This window comes from Hippoglossus hippoglossus, chromosome 5 (genome assembly GCF_009819705.1).
Source record: "Hippoglossus hippoglossus isolate fHipHip1 chromosome 5, fHipHip1.pri, whole genome shotgun sequence".
Classification (NCBI taxonomy): domain Eukaryota; kingdom Metazoa; phylum Chordata; class Actinopteri; order Pleuronectiformes; family Pleuronectidae; genus Hippoglossus; species Hippoglossus hippoglossus.
The window spans coordinates 13,349,959-13,366,279 of NC_047155.1; the positions used below are offsets into that span (position 1 = coordinate 13,349,959).

At 41.6% G+C, this 16,321-nt stretch overlaps 1 protein-coding gene across 3 annotated transcripts in view; it reads left to right on the forward strand.

Moving 5' to 3' along the window:
• The window catches only part of LOC117761940 (SLIT-ROBO Rho GTPase-activating protein 3-like), a 30,884-nt gene that overhangs the window by 2,883 nt on the left and 11,680 nt on the right, over nt 1–16,321 (forward strand). For all 3 annotated transcript variants that reach the window (XM_034586325.1, XM_034586326.1, XM_034586327.1), the window contains 7 exons: nt 5,344–5,539; nt 9,318–9,480; nt 10,921–10,983; nt 14,182–14,373; nt 14,665–14,793; nt 14,927–15,148; nt 15,273–15,374. In XM_034586325.1, the coding sequence (XP_034442216.1) occupies nt 5,344–5,539; nt 9,318–9,480; nt 10,921–10,983; nt 14,182–14,373; nt 14,665–14,793; nt 14,927–15,148; nt 15,273–15,374 (1,067 nt within the window). The remainder of the gene's footprint in view (nt 1–5,343; nt 5,540–9,317; nt 9,481–10,920; nt 10,984–14,181; nt 14,374–14,664; nt 14,794–14,926; nt 15,149–15,272; nt 15,375–16,321) is intronic.

Consider the following 16,321-nt stretch of genomic DNA (forward strand, 5'->3'; position numbering starts at 1 on the left):
TCATGTAGCATGTTTATTGTTGGGGTTTAGAGGTGGTGCAAGTAAGCTAATTTGAGTTTTTAATGCTAAGCCACGCTAATTGGCTGCTGCTACATAGTTAGAGTACAGATATGAAAGTGCTATTGATCTTTGATATTTCAAACTAGTACATATCAAACTATAAAATAACAGAACCTATCTGTTTGTATAGCCCTTCATTATTTTCACATGATGGCTCCACACTCCACACTGTAATACAAAGCACATACTAACTGTTTCCTGTCAAACCACCACAGTGATGCCAGTGAAGGTAACATATTTGAAGTCTTTAGGGTATCCGTGCAGAAATGTTTTGAATCTTCCTTTCACAGACTTAACTTAGGCCTCACTGTTATTGTACATACGTGGAGCGGAAATCACCAAATTCTGTCAGCATGTTTCTGGAATGAAGGGTATGATTAGCATTTTGCAGACAGAGGTGTGGTTTACTCGCTGGCCCGCTCCTCTCTTTGTCTCTCTGTTTATTTGTTTGACTTTCTCCCTCTCTCTCTTTCTTCCCCTCCCTTTTTCCCTCTCTTTTTCCCTCACCCTCTCTGTCTGCTCTCCACACACTAGCTCTTTGGCCATGAGAGAGCCATCACAGCTCCGTCTCTCATCTCAGTTTCAGGAAAAGCTCTTAAGCTGACATCTTAAGCTCATTTGCAAACTGGGCTCAGATCAGTTCGGAGCTGCGGGGGCTTTTCTCTGACACTGACACTGGCGTTCAATAATGGTGCTGAGTTGCTGACTGCACAGAAGTTCAGACACAAACCTAATGCACTTTCCAGTGTTTTCGGTCACTGATTGGGAGGTGTGTGTTTTGAGTTAACAGATTTACACGTCCGGGCCTTTATTTGCCTTTACTGTCACACGACAATTCTGATTCATTGATGAGTGAACAATTAGTCATGAGCAGACGATGCCGCTTTGTAGCAAACCTTTAACTCATCATTTAGTCATAATGTAACCAAAACAAAATCCTGAGAAACAGGACAGACTTGTTTCCACAGTATTTGAGCTTAAATGAATTATTCCATCCAAAGTGTCTAACTGACCATTCCGAGGTATCTCTAAAGTTCCTGCTCATCCCAGAAACAGAAGTAAATGAGGGAAAGTTGCTCTATCAGGATGTAGTACGAAACATTTATTGCTCGATTCATGTTGCCAAATTATATTATGTAACATACACATGACATTAAAAAGAAACCTCAAAAAAGGACAAAAATACCAACGTGAAACATTTAGTAACATAATATTTGATGTACAACTTATTTGACCTTGTACTGGCTTACTGACAATGTAGCTGTAACTAAGTAGCAGTCGTCTCACTACAGACACACCTACTGCCACCTGATTCATCACAGAAATGCGTTACATGAAGAGCATGTAGACATACCCCTTTGTATGTATTCATCATAATGAAAGAATGCCGAGACTGATACTGCCCTGAAGTGTCCTGGTTACGTGAACAGTGAAACCATATCGTTGTTGCCCGTGTCCTGGCAACATGTAGCCTATGAGACATAATGTGTTGCTGGGCTGACAGATTCATACTCACAGTTGAGCATCAAAGAAAAGAAGAAACGTTTGGAATCCTGCCCACTAAATCCTGGATCTTCCTGTCCTGTGGCAGCACAAACAGTGATGCCCTGCCTCGCTGCAAATCTTTCTGCAGAAATGTGAACTCAAGCAAATAGACTGTAGAGACATACCATGTTAATTAATGCATTCAGGAGACAAGTGTTCACAGAACACAGCCTCGATTTGTGCCAAATTATGTCAACGTGTCAGTCTGGGTTAGGCCACATGTGACCAGCCACGCATGGCTAACTGCAGACACAGCCCCAGAGACCGCTGCTGGCCACTGCGAGAGCTGTGCTAGGCTAGTTTGAACAGGATGTCGTGGTGACAATGACTCCTCACTATGTGATATTTGGTGCTCTCTGCTGCAGTGACGCAGGAGCGTAATTAGCAAACCCTGCAAGGCAACCCAATATGTTACCCCCCCCCACACACACACACATTTCATTATTGTCCATGTCAGACGTGCTGCGTTTGAACTTGGCGGGTGGACATGTTTGTCTTTTTTATATCTGCAGGGAAAAACACGAGGTCAGTGGGCTTAGACAGGTACTTCCTCTTTGTCAGGGATAAAACATGACAAAATGATTTGGGTGTAAATGTTTGGTTCAGTTGAGGGACATTCAATCGATGTGTAGGTTGATTTGTTTTAGTCATATATTTATACATCGAATAACCTTTAAATGTTTATATCTACAACATAACATTTAACATGTTAAGCGTAAACATCTCAATTCTGCAACGATAGGCTGTTGCTCAATCACAACATGGACGATGGCAGCTAGAGACGTTCTTGTCCTCATCTTACTCTGTTGCCTTCAGGTCTCTGGAAGCCATTCATTTATGCCCAAAATGCTTGTTAAAGTCACATGAACAGACCGGGATGTTAACCACATGGGTTAAGAGAAAAATAAACATGACAAATGGGTAAAGCCCCATCAGTGTGATTTCCATAAGCCTTTGGGTGTGGAACATTTTATTAATTTGGGCTGCACGCTGTTCCGAGGCAGGGAACCTGGTGTGACCTTTGACTCGCTGTATTCACTGAAAGGAAACCTTTACCCTTATGTGATCAACACAAATATAGACAATAGACTGCATCCAGCTCATGACACTCACTTCTTGGTGTATTATACATTGGAACTCCTCGCCAGCTCCCTTGTAATTATGCATTACTCTGCAAAGGCTTGAATCATTCATTGAATGTAGTGCAGTATTGCACTAGTCCCTAGTAACAGTTTAAGTTCTAAAAATAACATGCTCTCAGGAGAGTGAATGCAAATATCACGAGCCTATTTGATGTCTCACTGATAAAATTATGCAGTTAAATCAATTTAGATTTGCTTATTATATCGTCTGCTCGTTCTGTTATACTGTCACCGTGTGATTAGAAATGATTAAAGTCACATAGGCCGACAAATTGCATCGTTCTGGTCTATTTTAGCACGGACGGACGTCGGAGTGGCATTTCTGCCTATTTTGAACTTGATTGCAGCCTCGCTCATCAGCACAGGCTGTTTACTGAGTATTGCCAAGCCAAGAAAGTTGCCCTTGTCCTTGGCCATTATGCTTAACAGAGTGACTGCTGTCAGAACAGGGAACTGGCCTACTCCCATTGAGATGCCTCCAGAGGCACGTTACCAGGCAACTGGGCAACTATGGGGACCATGAGGGGTACGTCTCAGAACAGCAAGGGACTATGTATTTACTCTCTCTCCTTCTCCTTCTCGCTCTTTCATTCATATTTTGACTCGCACGCTCACAGACGACGGGGGAGGCGTTTTTGAAATCCTTTATTCTAGATACAGAAACAGCATTTAGAAGTGAACAAAAGGGCCTTTTCTTCCACCGGGCCATCTTTTCCATTGATAAATGTCTACTGAGTTCCTTTCAGTGCCCAGCAATCATATGCATGGTTGAAACAGTCTGTCATAATGGAGTCCTCAGCCATCTCAATGTTTCCCAAATGCTTCTTATTGTCTTGTAGAGAGAGGGAAGCTTTGTTTAACCCCCGGTTTGAGTATGTAAAATCCACATTGCATAAATTTATATGCAGAATGCAATGGAATTTATTGATATCATGAAACTTAATTCAACCCTATCACTCACTCAGCCTTTGGTTCTTATTTATACTTGATCTGCAACCACAAATTCAGCAGCCACTTAGCCACTGGATTTATGACCGCCTTGCAATAAACAGTATATAGATGAAATGAAATGTGATCTGTATTTCTTTTTAGTGTTAATGTAAAACCATAAAAGTGATGTTATTACTTCCCTGGACATGTTTATCACCTGGAACCCCAAAGGTTTTCAATAACAGCCAACTAAGGTAATAATGCAGGCTGTCCAGGAGGGAGCCTGTCATTATTTATATGTGGTCATTTTAAAGAAGGAAAAAAACAGCAGCTAAAGTGGCTCTCAGTGGAGTACCCCCGCCAAGGTCGAACAATCTAGAAATATAAGAGAAAAGGTAATTTGTTTGTCATAAAAACATAGTTAAAGGAAGTGAAAACATCCTGGATCTGCCCCTTTAAAGGTAGGGTTGGTAATCCAGGGAATGTTGGCAGGAGCAGGCTACACTAAGAAAATATGCAATACATGAACGCGCATTGCTAAAAGCTGTGACTTAAGTGCTAACTTCTGATTATTGTCTCTGCTTCAGCGCTGTATGTTTCTCCGACTTGTGAAAACTCCTGTCATGCACAATGTGCAGTGTGCGCATAGGCAGGCATGTCGGCTAATGAAAGACAGGTACGCCAGCCAATCATCAGTCATTTCTTTTGGTCCGAATTAAATAATTGGTCATATTTATTATGACATGAATCACAGTCCTGCAAGGGCCACAGGCAGCAGCTTTTAGTTTTATATGAAGAGGATTTCAACAAGTAAGATAAAAAGAGTGTGTCAGAAACAAGTTAGCAGCCCCACCTTTGAATTTGTGTCCATGGGTTCTTCCCAGGCCCAGGTCCCATTCCTCCACCAAGTTTAGTGGGAATGTGTTCAGTAGCTAATTCATTTTAGTGCAGATTAAGGGGCGAATGGAATATTTATTTAATTTTAATTGCGTATTATGACAAATTATATAAAACGATTATATAATATAAATTATTTTGTGTTAATCGTCTAATTCTGTATTTAATAAAATGTCTCTACAAGTAACATTCCATCCAAATTTTCAAAATGTTGAGCAAAACATTTTTTTCCTCAGTCTCAGACTCTCAGTAAGTTTCCAAACCTCATAAGCACAAAACCATAGCGATCTTTTAATCGAAAGAATGCTGGCAATTTGTTTTCCTTTTTTTTTTTTCAAGACAAACTTCTCTGAAGGCTCGCTCAGCACAATGCATTTTGAGAAGCTGACCTATTTTTTATTTTCCGTGCTGTCTGCTGCAATCATCAGACATGCATCTCATATGCACGTGTGCTACCCCAGCATTTAGACACCCCCCATTCTCCCTCCCTCCCAAACACACACGTCAGACAAATGCACTTTGACAAACAGTTTTATCCAATTATGATGACTTTGTTCTTTTATTACTGCTTGTGTTGGCTTGACCGTGTCCTCACATATTTGTGTGTTCTACATTATTTGCTTTGCTTGATGTCATGGCTAAAGGAGTGTGGGTTAAAAGCTGACCTGCTGCACTGTTTGGCAGCCAGAAGTGAGGCCCAGCGTGTAAGCCCACTCCCCCAGAGAGGGTCTATTTATTCTGAAGGTGGTCTCCCTTCTTTGATATGCAGAGATCCGTAACCAGCTGGTGGAGCAGTTCCGCTGTCTGGAGCAGCAGTCCGAGTCCCGGCTGCAGCTGCTGCAGGACCTGCAGGAGTTCTTCCGTCGAAAAGCAGAGCTCCAGCTCGAGTACTCCAGAGGCCTGGACAAACTAGCCGAGCGCTACTCCGCCAAGATCCGCACCTCCAGAGAGCACCAGCACTTCAAGTGAGTCTTGTCACTGTCTGTCTGCTAAGCACCGGGTGCCTGCATCAAATGTGTTTGACAGATAAACAACTGTCAAGTATTTCAAACTTCACACTGATCACTTCTTCAACACTGTGATGGGGGAAAAAAAGGCAAGGAGGAAGAGAAAGGAGAGATAAGCAACCAAAAGGGGAAGAGGGATAAAGGCAGGAGAAATGACCTGAAATGAAGCCAGGGCTAAGGAAGCTTGTGGCCTCAGGCTGCTGTGTGTCTCCCATCTAGGTCAGACTCTTTACCCCCCCTCGTCTTTTCTCTGTGGCTGTCATTTCCATTCTCAAACAACTTAACACGAGACTGCTGCCCAACAACTCTTATTTTTTCAATGGACACGGAAAATAAATCCCAGCTTGTTTAGAGTCTGAGAAGAGGAACAACAGGGGCTTCTCATACTGACGTTGATTATTTTAACTGTTGGTGTAAGGGGAGATGTGTGGTTCTGAAACAAACACACCCTGCAGCATATTGAGGAAATGCTTCTTACATGCTCTCAGCTGCCTGGAGCTCACTGTGACTTTTGGATCATGTAATGGTTGTAAATGCTGCACATGTGGATGTGGAATGAATCAGAATAAGCAATCATAAATAATAGAAATGAGACAGAGTATGTCCAGTTAACATCTTAGATGTATAAGCGTGTATATTTATTTTGATTCTCAAGATCAGGAGTAGGATCCATATTGGTATCAAGCTTCACCTGTTCATAGATATTAGCACTCTACTATTGTCTGTTTTTTTCATAAAGATCACGGCATCGGCATCATTCTATTTCTATGTTTGTCTGTAATAACACAAAAAAAACATGGATTTCCATGAATCTTTGTGTGGAGATGGATTAGGGAAGAATTTATTAATTATGGGATCCAGATCAGGGAACGGATCGAGGATTTCTTGTAACATCTGACATTTTTATACATTTTCGTTTAAATTATCAGGGAATAATTAATGGATCTTGATGGGAAAGAAGCAGACATGATTATGGGACTGTTATTTATGAGTGTGTGCCATATCGAAAAACGGCCCATCTCACAATGTTGAAGAAAGTCAAAACACAATTCCTGGATCCACCTGCCTTGAAACCGTTAGTGGTTCACACACAGACAGCAATGAAAAAAATAACGTAGACCTTTAATGAAGATTCATTGTCAAATACAATTTCATTTGAATAATTTACTCTTGAGATACTCTCCATAATATTATTGGATTAGCAGCGTTGGAAATTAAACTTATCATACAAAGTACGACACTACACTGCAGACACTATTGATATGTGTTCAGTTGGCCACTCTTTCGTATGACCTGACTGCCTCAGTCATGCGTAACAAACACATTGGTTTCTTCAGTCGTCTTCCCGTCCCTCTTTCAGTCTCTCCGGCCAATTGGACATAAATCGTAATCATGGCGGAGAGCTCCCGTCACGGGGACATTGATAAGTGGAGCATTCCCTCAAAGGGAGACCCCCTGTAAGAGACTCACATTGCATGACTTCTCCCCTCACCCCAGTGTCCCAGATTCACCCCCCCGTCACATTAAATGGTCGTCATTTCAACTGTCTGTCAGTGACTGGATTCGTACTCACTGACTCCAATGGACCAACTAAATCTGTATCATTAATAATCCCATGCAGCGTTCTCTCCTTGAGTTTCTTTCTCTCTCAGACACATTTAATTTTTCGTTTTCTTTAACAGCAAAAACCTCAGTGCCCTTCTTTCTTATCCGTGATCCTTTCACATTTTCATTTCTGGTGTCAGATTTAATAAAAGTGTTGGCAGGAGATTGTCAGGGAACATTTTCAACACGTCCAATAGATAGAGTGGCTGCAGCAGAAATGTGATTATAGACAATGTGGTCCTGTGAACTTTTTGAAAAGCCAATTTAAATCCAACATATTGTACAATAGTTAATAGATGCAGAGTTTTGAAGTATCATCAGTTCAACCTGATCGATTTATTGCTTGGCTGATAAAATTATGTTTAAAAGTCGTTCATGGACATATCAGTGTTGCAGATGTGCGTCAGTATAATTGTTTTTGTTTGACAGAATGAACAAGGTTTGACTTTTTTAAATTTTTTTATGCATATCAAACTGTTAAATATTATTATTATTATTATTTGAATTATTATTCAGATGTCTACAATAAAGATTTTAAAAAGTACTGGAAAAGATGTGCATTAAGTTAAATTCTCTACTTTTGGTTATAGTTATGTTTTATTTTGATTTACTTAAAACAATGTTAATGGTTACATTTGTTCAAATATCAAACCTCAATTACATTTTGTATAATATAAGGGTTTGATAATGGCATCTTAGTCTTAATATATATTTCGGAATCAGAAATGTTTTACTCCTTTATATCAGTATCGGCCTTGGCCCCCAAAATCCATATTGGTCAGGTTCTAATCATCAGTTCACTGAGAGTTGCAGCGATGCAGTGACCTTGTCATGGAACGGGTATTGTACTTTTTAAAGGCTGTCAGGTGGGAAACCTTGTTCTGTCACCTTCTGTGAACAGTTCTACAACAACTCCTCTGTATCCTGAACACGTCTGACTCATTCTCATTCAAAAGCTGCCGTCAGCCTAACATTAACAGGTTCCTGGCATCCAGCGTCCTGGATCAAACACCTGCACTGCTTGAAATGAGGGCCTATAGGAAAAGCTTGTCCATGTTTTTTTTTCTTCTTTCAGTGTTAAAAGATGAAACAAAAAGCAGACAGAAATGCGGATGCCCAGCACTCTAGATACAAATTAAAATTATTATTTTAATGAAAAAATGATAATAATAAATATTCCGTAGGTGTAAATCAGCAGATATGTTTGTCTAGATGTCTTTTGAATGTCCACTTCATGACGTGCAAATGTTAAAATCATTTACCGCAGCTTCACCTGTCTGTGTTCAGCGGTGATTAAAGGAGAAACAGTCAGACTTTGATCACAGCACGATACAGCAGCTTTTAAGCCGGCTGTGTATAAAAATAATATGATACAGCATTTTTTATTTTTCTGTCACAATAGTTGGAAAAACAACGAAATATTTTTCAAAGACCAAACAAGATGAAAGGAAGAAGACAAACAAACTCTTTGGTGTGAGGATAATTGAACTCACATGCTCCCCTGAGCAAGGAAGCAAGTGCAGCCAGCATGTCTTCTGTGTGTGTCAGTGTGTGTGTGCGTGTGTGTGCGTGTGTGTGCGTGCATGTGTGCGTGTGTGTGTGTGCGTGTGCGTGTGTGTGTGTGCGTGTGTGTGTGCGTGTGCGTGTGTGTGTGAGTATGTGTGTGCGTGTGTGTGTGTGTGTGTGTGTGTGTGCACAGCTGCCTGCCTTTTTTCTCCTGCTTCCTCGCCACATGTGCAGTGACCTCTTGACCTCTAACATGAAACAAAGCCCCAGAGCTGGTACAGTTCATAGAATTTATCCTGCTTCATGATCAAGTTCAGACATTTTACCAACCAATGCTCAAGTACCAAGGCTGCCATGTGTAGGACTTAAGAGGCTTTTTACATTTTTATTGGGACACAGTAATTACATTTTTCCTGTTCAGTTGTTAGAGAATCATCTCATATCTGCTGCCTCTTTGTGGAACTTGTATTGTATGGTCTAAATATCGCAGATTTATCGGTCTACAGGCAGCTTTAATGAAATTGTTATCGGATTGATCAGTGTTTATATCTTTGTCCCTAATACAACAGTTTAAAACAGCAGCGATGAACTAATGCTAACAAAATCTTTCCTTGGCGGTTTTCAGAAAGGACCAGAATCTGCTGTCCACTGTGAATTGCTGGTATTTGGTCTTGGACCAGACCAGGCGGGAGAGCAGAGACCACGCCATGCTCAGCGACATCTACAACAACAACGTCATTGTCCGCCTGGCACACGTGGGCGAGGATGTCATCAGACTTTTCAAAAAGGTCAGAATTGGAATTAAATGGACGAGGGCACGTAACCCTGACCGTCACTAATGCGCACCGTCACAGAAATCGTCGCCTCAAAAATCGCATGACTGAAGCCCCCGATGTTGTGCTGCGTGGTTCTCAGTGAGCATATTTATTCTGAGAGTTAATCTGAGACAATGTTTGACACTGACAGTGTGAGATTTGATTTTCTGTCCCCCTCAGCTACATCATAACTTGGATGTAACGCTGGTTATTGGGTTTATCCATCTCTGAGCTTTCATACCTGCAACACGTCAGCCTCACTGTAATGAGACGATCATGTCTCACTTTCACCTCCCTCATCATGTGTTATGTCCATCTCAATATCATGCTCAGTTTGCTCCCTATTTAGATCACCAACCTTTATCTGATAGTCTTTACACCTCATCATTGTGTCACCCAACCTCTTCCCCCCGTCCTTTAATAAGCTTGTTTTGTTCAAATTTCCAACAAGCCTGTGTCTCGGTTGTACTCTCATATTTCGTAAGGCATATGGTTAATGCATCGTACATATTAGAGTAGCACAGTGCCCGTGATTCAGGGGATGCGATGAAGAATCGGCCTTAGGGATCTTAGATCAGTATCATTTGACTGCAGCAGGAGTCAGTAATTTATGCCCTCTAGGGGGCTCTGCACTGTCACGATGGGATCCTCCATGAGAACAGGATGGCTTGCAGCCAGTGCGGAGAGCAGGACTAATAACCGCCTGCAGAAAAAAAACTGTCTCCCTCTGCAAGGAGTTAGCTCAAATCGTGACAACGTTCTCCACAACAATAATCCTGTTATGCCGCAGCATCCTGCTTCAGCTGCAGAGCAGTCTAGTTGTTATTCATCTAAACATGTGGGAAAAGGAATGAATCAGTCGAACTGTTTGTTAAGTCAAAGTTTAAATGTTCAGAGTGTGCTCAAGCTTAATTCTTGTCACATGTGGAAACGCACAGTTGCTGTTTTGACAAGTGGTCTCTAAGAGGTGGCAGAACACAGGATTGATTGGCCCGTCGCTCCATATCCCCTCAACAGCATTTCCTGGGTCAGTCTCCACTGGCCCCGGTTCTTGCTCTTGGGCTACAGGCCCTGTCACGGGACATGTTCAATTCATCACAGGCTCTTAGTCCATGTAACTGAGCTCAGGCTCCCAGTCAGTGGAAAATGTTCTGCAGTTACTGTGCGGTTCTATTTCTGGCTGCTCGTGCACTTTGGTCATTGTGTTAGATCTTTTCTGGTGCAGTATAATAATGACAGCATTTCAATTCCTGCTGACATCCCTTCCATGCAAAATATATTTGGCATAACCTTCAAGCTTTTCATTTGTGAGAAGGTAATTCTACTAAATAACCCAGTTTTTTGTCTTAGGTGTTTGAACACCTGCCTTTATCTTTATATTTTGAAACTGTCACCTGTTTTCTCCTTTTACAGAGCAAAGACATCGGGGTGCAAATGCACGAGGAGTTGGTGAAAGTCACCAACGAGCTCTACACGGTGAGTTAAACAGGTCCCTTCCAACTCGTCTTTACCAGGCTGTCTGTTTCCTTTCCCCCGGTCTGCTGCCTGTGGCTCGTCAATCCTAAAACTGAACTTTTTTATGCCTCCCCTGTGAATGGAGGCATTTGTTTTAGGGCTGTCTTTCCTAGAGTCCATCTTTTTTAATTTTACCCAAACGTTCAATTGGCGTCGAGGGTGAACTGATAAGAATGTTTGTGCTCAGAGGTCAAATATTAACGTCACTGTAACCTCAAAATACATATTTTTGTGCCTCTAATCGTGAAACTGTAATTCCAGTTCAGAGCTGAACCTGTAACCTGTGAAGCAGCTGGCCTGACACTGCACTCGGCAGATATGCCTTATCAGCAGCGCAGCCGCTAACAGGTCATTCATTTCTTCTCCCGAGGTCGTGAAAGGAGGAAATTTGCATTCTTCCTCCTGCTGTGAATTTCTTCATCGGCTGAAGGGGAGAGCGTTCTTGCCCCCTGGCTGTGCTTTAAGCAGGACTCAGCAGTCTGCGGTGCAGCGGTGCACCGAGCTCACAGCAAACAGGATGTGTTAGCCCCCACATCTGTGCATTGTTATATACTGCACCCTCGTACAGAAGCACAAGTGGCCTGCGTGGAAAGTACAGACAGCTGCGCAGGGCTGATGCGTCTTCTTAATGTGGCTGAAGAGACTGAACTGATGCAGTGATATCATCTGGTCTATGTGGGACACAACAGCACAAACACAACAGAGTGCTTCCTTCAGGGTGATATCTTTGTTCAGTGATATCATGATCTGTAGCTACGTTTCGTCAATTAATCTGTGCACAGAATGAGTTGATATGCCTAAAATCCGACGGGTTTCTTTAATCCGACACAGCAGATTTGCAGGTGCATCGAATGGGCGTTACCGCAGTTTAATAGAGCTTATTAAATTTTATGTTATGTCTCAAAGATCTTAAAGATATTTTGTGGCACGCCTGGGTGAGCTATTTCATACACCGTGCTGAGACCTGAGTTCCCTGCAGCGGCCGCAGGTTTGGTTCTGGCCCTTTGCTGCAGGTCTCTCCACCTTTCACGTTTAGATTCGGTCCCGTCAATAAGGGCCAAAAGAAAACTATCTTTTTAAGCTGGACACACTTACATACTCTGAAGGCCTTGCAGTACTTTTATAATCACCACAAGGAGGTTACGTTTTTTTTTTATTTGCAAGATAACACAAAAACAACCGGTGGTATAGATCAGGGAAGAGCCAGAGCTGGTATGCCCCCTCCCCCTCCTATTTTTAACATTGCAAGATAGGGTGTTTTTTCACCATTTTCCGGGGGAATAGTTCATGGATCTTGATTTTAAATGTGGTTTCATAAGGGGACTGTTGGGCCTTGGCCAAGGTATGCCCTCTACTGAGTGTATTTCTAGTTTTGTAATTGCAGAAAAGAAAAGGAACACTAATGTCTTTACCTCACGTTATTTTCTACATCCTCAGTGTGCACTCCCTTCCTCCACCTTTAGCTACTTGCTGCCCATCTAATCATTTGCCTCATGCTATTGACTGTTATTAACGACACATTTATCATTGTGCTGTGAGATTGACTGTGAACCCAAACTATTATCGCTCCAAAATTTGGCAAACATCGATCTTTTTTAAGTGGAATATTTGAAGTAGTGAAAAATGTAGTGAAGTCACACCTAGAGCGGCTCATTGCTGATATGATGTGTGAATTTTGCAAACATAATGCATCTGTTAATTTTAAAAAGCTTATAAAAGAGATAAGGTAGCGACTCCCAAAACATAATGTTTTGGTGAATAAACGGTTTAGCTGCAGTACAATGCCCGTGGATGTTGGCCACTCACACTCTTTAAAATCATGTTTGAGACAAGTGGATGTGCAGCGAATTCACAAATAGCTTTGAAGTAGAAATACTCACATGGTTTAAACCACATGAGGAATATTGTAACATTATACAGCACTTTACTGCTCTCCTGATATTGATTTTTCCTCTCTCTGCTTCATCCATTATTAAAAGCCTGAATGCGTCTCCCTTACACACACAGTATAAGGAATAGCTGTAGTCTGGACAAATTTGGGTTAAATACATGTATATAGCTTGAATTTGACTTGTACAATTTGTTTGACAATCATGAAATGCTAAATTCGGTGTAGACCCGTCCAGAGAAAGGTTGCTCATTGTCTCTGTGTGTAACCTTGTTCCTCCTCCTGATCCATCTCACTCTCCTCTGCACGTCCATTTCAGCCACGGTTGCCAGGAAACCAGAACTATGTTGAGGATGTTAATATAACAAATATTAAGGTTTTACATGAGCTGAATTCTTTTAATCTCAACATGATTGTGTGGTTTTAAAATCAACCATTAACCTGCAAATTATGTTTTATTGCTAATGATTTAAACAAGTAGGATTATGTCATATTTTACATATGATACATTGAAAGCATTGTAACTTTCAATACACAACGTTTGGCTCTAAAATGACCAAAAGAGAGATTCAGAGATTCATTCATTGCACAATGTGAAACTGAACAGGTCCTCAAAAAGACGTATATGATTATAAAAGACATACACACCTTCTGTAACTAATTCAAGCTAATGCCCGTAGGCTTGTGTATTATATTGGCTGTGTATAAAACAAAGATTTATTTCAGAAGACAATAGATGGTCAGTTTACTAAGTGTAAATAAATGCACTAACACTGGGACATAGTGGACACAGCTGTTTAGCCATGAAATACTTTCAGTTCTAAGCCATACAATGTCCTATTTTGTATTTGTTTATATTTTATGTCTGTAAAATACTATAAGTGAACTGAATTATGTCAAAACAAGCAGGATTTAAAAAAAGTAATATTACCCATATGAGTTTTTTAACCTTAATATTACCATACAGCTGAATGCAACTGATTTTAATGTAATATTTCGGCCTATGTTTTTGCACATAGAAGCTGTAAAATGAAAAACATTGGCACTGGAAAGCAGTTTCAAAAACCTTGAGTATTAATATCAGCCCCGAGGTGGTCCACATGATGAAGTGCAGGACTGTACTGTGTGTGTAGAGCATGGAATAAATCCACTTAACTGGTTATTCAGATGAGATATTTATCACTTTTATCCCCTTCAGAGTCACCTTCCTCTCTGCTAGTTTGACTATGATGCCCTTGATACTGAGCTGAGTGTGATGTATGTCCTCGCAGGTGATGAAGACGTACCACATGTACCATACCGAGAGTCTCAGTGCTGAGAACAAGCTGAAGGAGGCAGAAAAACAGGAGGAGAAACACATCGGCAAGTCCAACGACATAGGCTCCAGCCTCCTGCGTTATGGTCACGATGAGCGTCCGCAGCGCCGGAGCTCTGTGAAGAAGATGGAGAAAATGAAGGAGAAGGTCTGTTCTGATTGACATACTGTCACATGACAAAGGCCTTTTATCCACATTGAAGTACAAATAATCAGAAAATACATTTGTGTAGAACGTCTTGTATTCCAGCACTTGCTTCCCAAATGGATAATGTAGTTAAAGCTACAATAAACCCATTTTACATTGTGCAGTGTCATATATAGAGATTGATTATATGAGATCAAATGTGTTTATTGTTGTAATGCATTCTTTGAGTACATTAGGAATCCATTTTACATCCTGCACTGATGGGACCCTCTCTTTCTTTTTCCACCCTAGAGACAAGCCAAGTACTCTGAAAATAAGCTGAAATGCACAAAGGCTCGCAACGACTTTCTTCTCAATCTGGCGGCCACCAACGCCCTGGTGGCCAAATACTACATCCACGATGTCTCAGATATGATAGACGTAAGTTTATATAGTCGAAGCCAAAATGCAAATATCGATAAAGACCTTCCTCAATCCAATGCTTGTTTACAGTTTCAGTTGGAGGTGTTTTATTGATTTATAACTACTGCATGTTTTTACTCTTTGCCCTCAGTGTTGTGACTTAGGTTACCATGCAAGCCTGGCGCGCTCCATGAGAACCTACCTGTCCGCAGAGTACAGTCTAGAGACGTCTCGCCACGAGGGTTTGGATTTACTGGAGGGAGCGGTAGATGCGATGGACCTCAGAGGAGACAAGCTGAAGTTCATGGACACACACTGTCAGATCTTCTGTCCTCCCGCACGCTTCGACTATCAGCCGCACATGGGCGATGAGGTGAGTCACTGAGGAAGGTTGGGATTCTAAGTCTCAGTCTTAAGTTCATGATTCAAAGTTCATTTTCTCATCACGTTTGCTTTTAAAATCCTTTAAATTCCTCTTTTTTTCTCTTTTATCCCAGGTGTGTCAGGTGAGCGCACAGCAGCCGGTCCAGACTGAGCTTTTGATGCGCCATCACCAGCTGCAGTCTCGCCTGGCCACGCTGAAGATAGAAAATGAAGAGGTGAGTGAGAGCTTTCAAGTCCCGAAAGGTTTGGAAGTTGCTGGTGTCAGCATTTCCTTTCATTACGAAGCAAGCTCCCTGCAAATGTGCTATTCAGAGTCATGTCCTTCTCCGCTGAGAGGACCTGATGGCTAAATATTCTGAGCTATAAATTTGGCGTATCTTTCAGTCTTTGGGTTATTACATAATTTTAAACTCTTCATAATCATTCATCTGCAAGCTTTCTGACAGGAAATGGTTTAGCTGAGGTTGTTTCCCACCCAGATAGTGATGCATGCCATCGCGTGACCCATGTAGACAGCAGATGACCAACTCAACAAGCCACACTCGTTGTTTTATTTCATTAATATGAGTTAATGTCAATGACGTTATGACGAGACCATTGCAGGAAACATTGAGATCATCCAACTGCACGTACTGTAAACGCATGACTGGATGTCGCATTGATTCAGATCAGAAGCATGAAAAGATGAAAAGACACAGATGCAGCTACCAAAGTGCACAGAAGTTCTAATGAGGGGGGAATTAAAGCATGAATCTTGCTCAGACTAAAGCTGCAGGGTAACATGGTCTGCACATAAGAGTCTGAATTACTGAGTGAAATGTAAAAATGCAGATATGCATCCACTAACCAGAAGGTCGGTGGTTCGATCCCTGGCTCCTCCAGTCTGTACGAGCAAGAGAGTGAACCGCCCATTGCCCCTAACGGCTGTATGAATGGTGAGTGATAGAAAAAAGAGCTGCGTGCAGAAGCGCTGAATGACCATGTGTGGGTGAATAGGTGAACGTGACTTGTTGACAAGATAAGAAAAAGTGCTGTATGAATACAGTCCATTTATCATTCACTTCTATCAAACATGTGACAGCAAGCAGCTGTTCTTAAAGACTCGCTTCCTTCATCTTTAATGTGACTCAGACCTGTGGGGTGTCCTGCCTCCCCCGGGGGC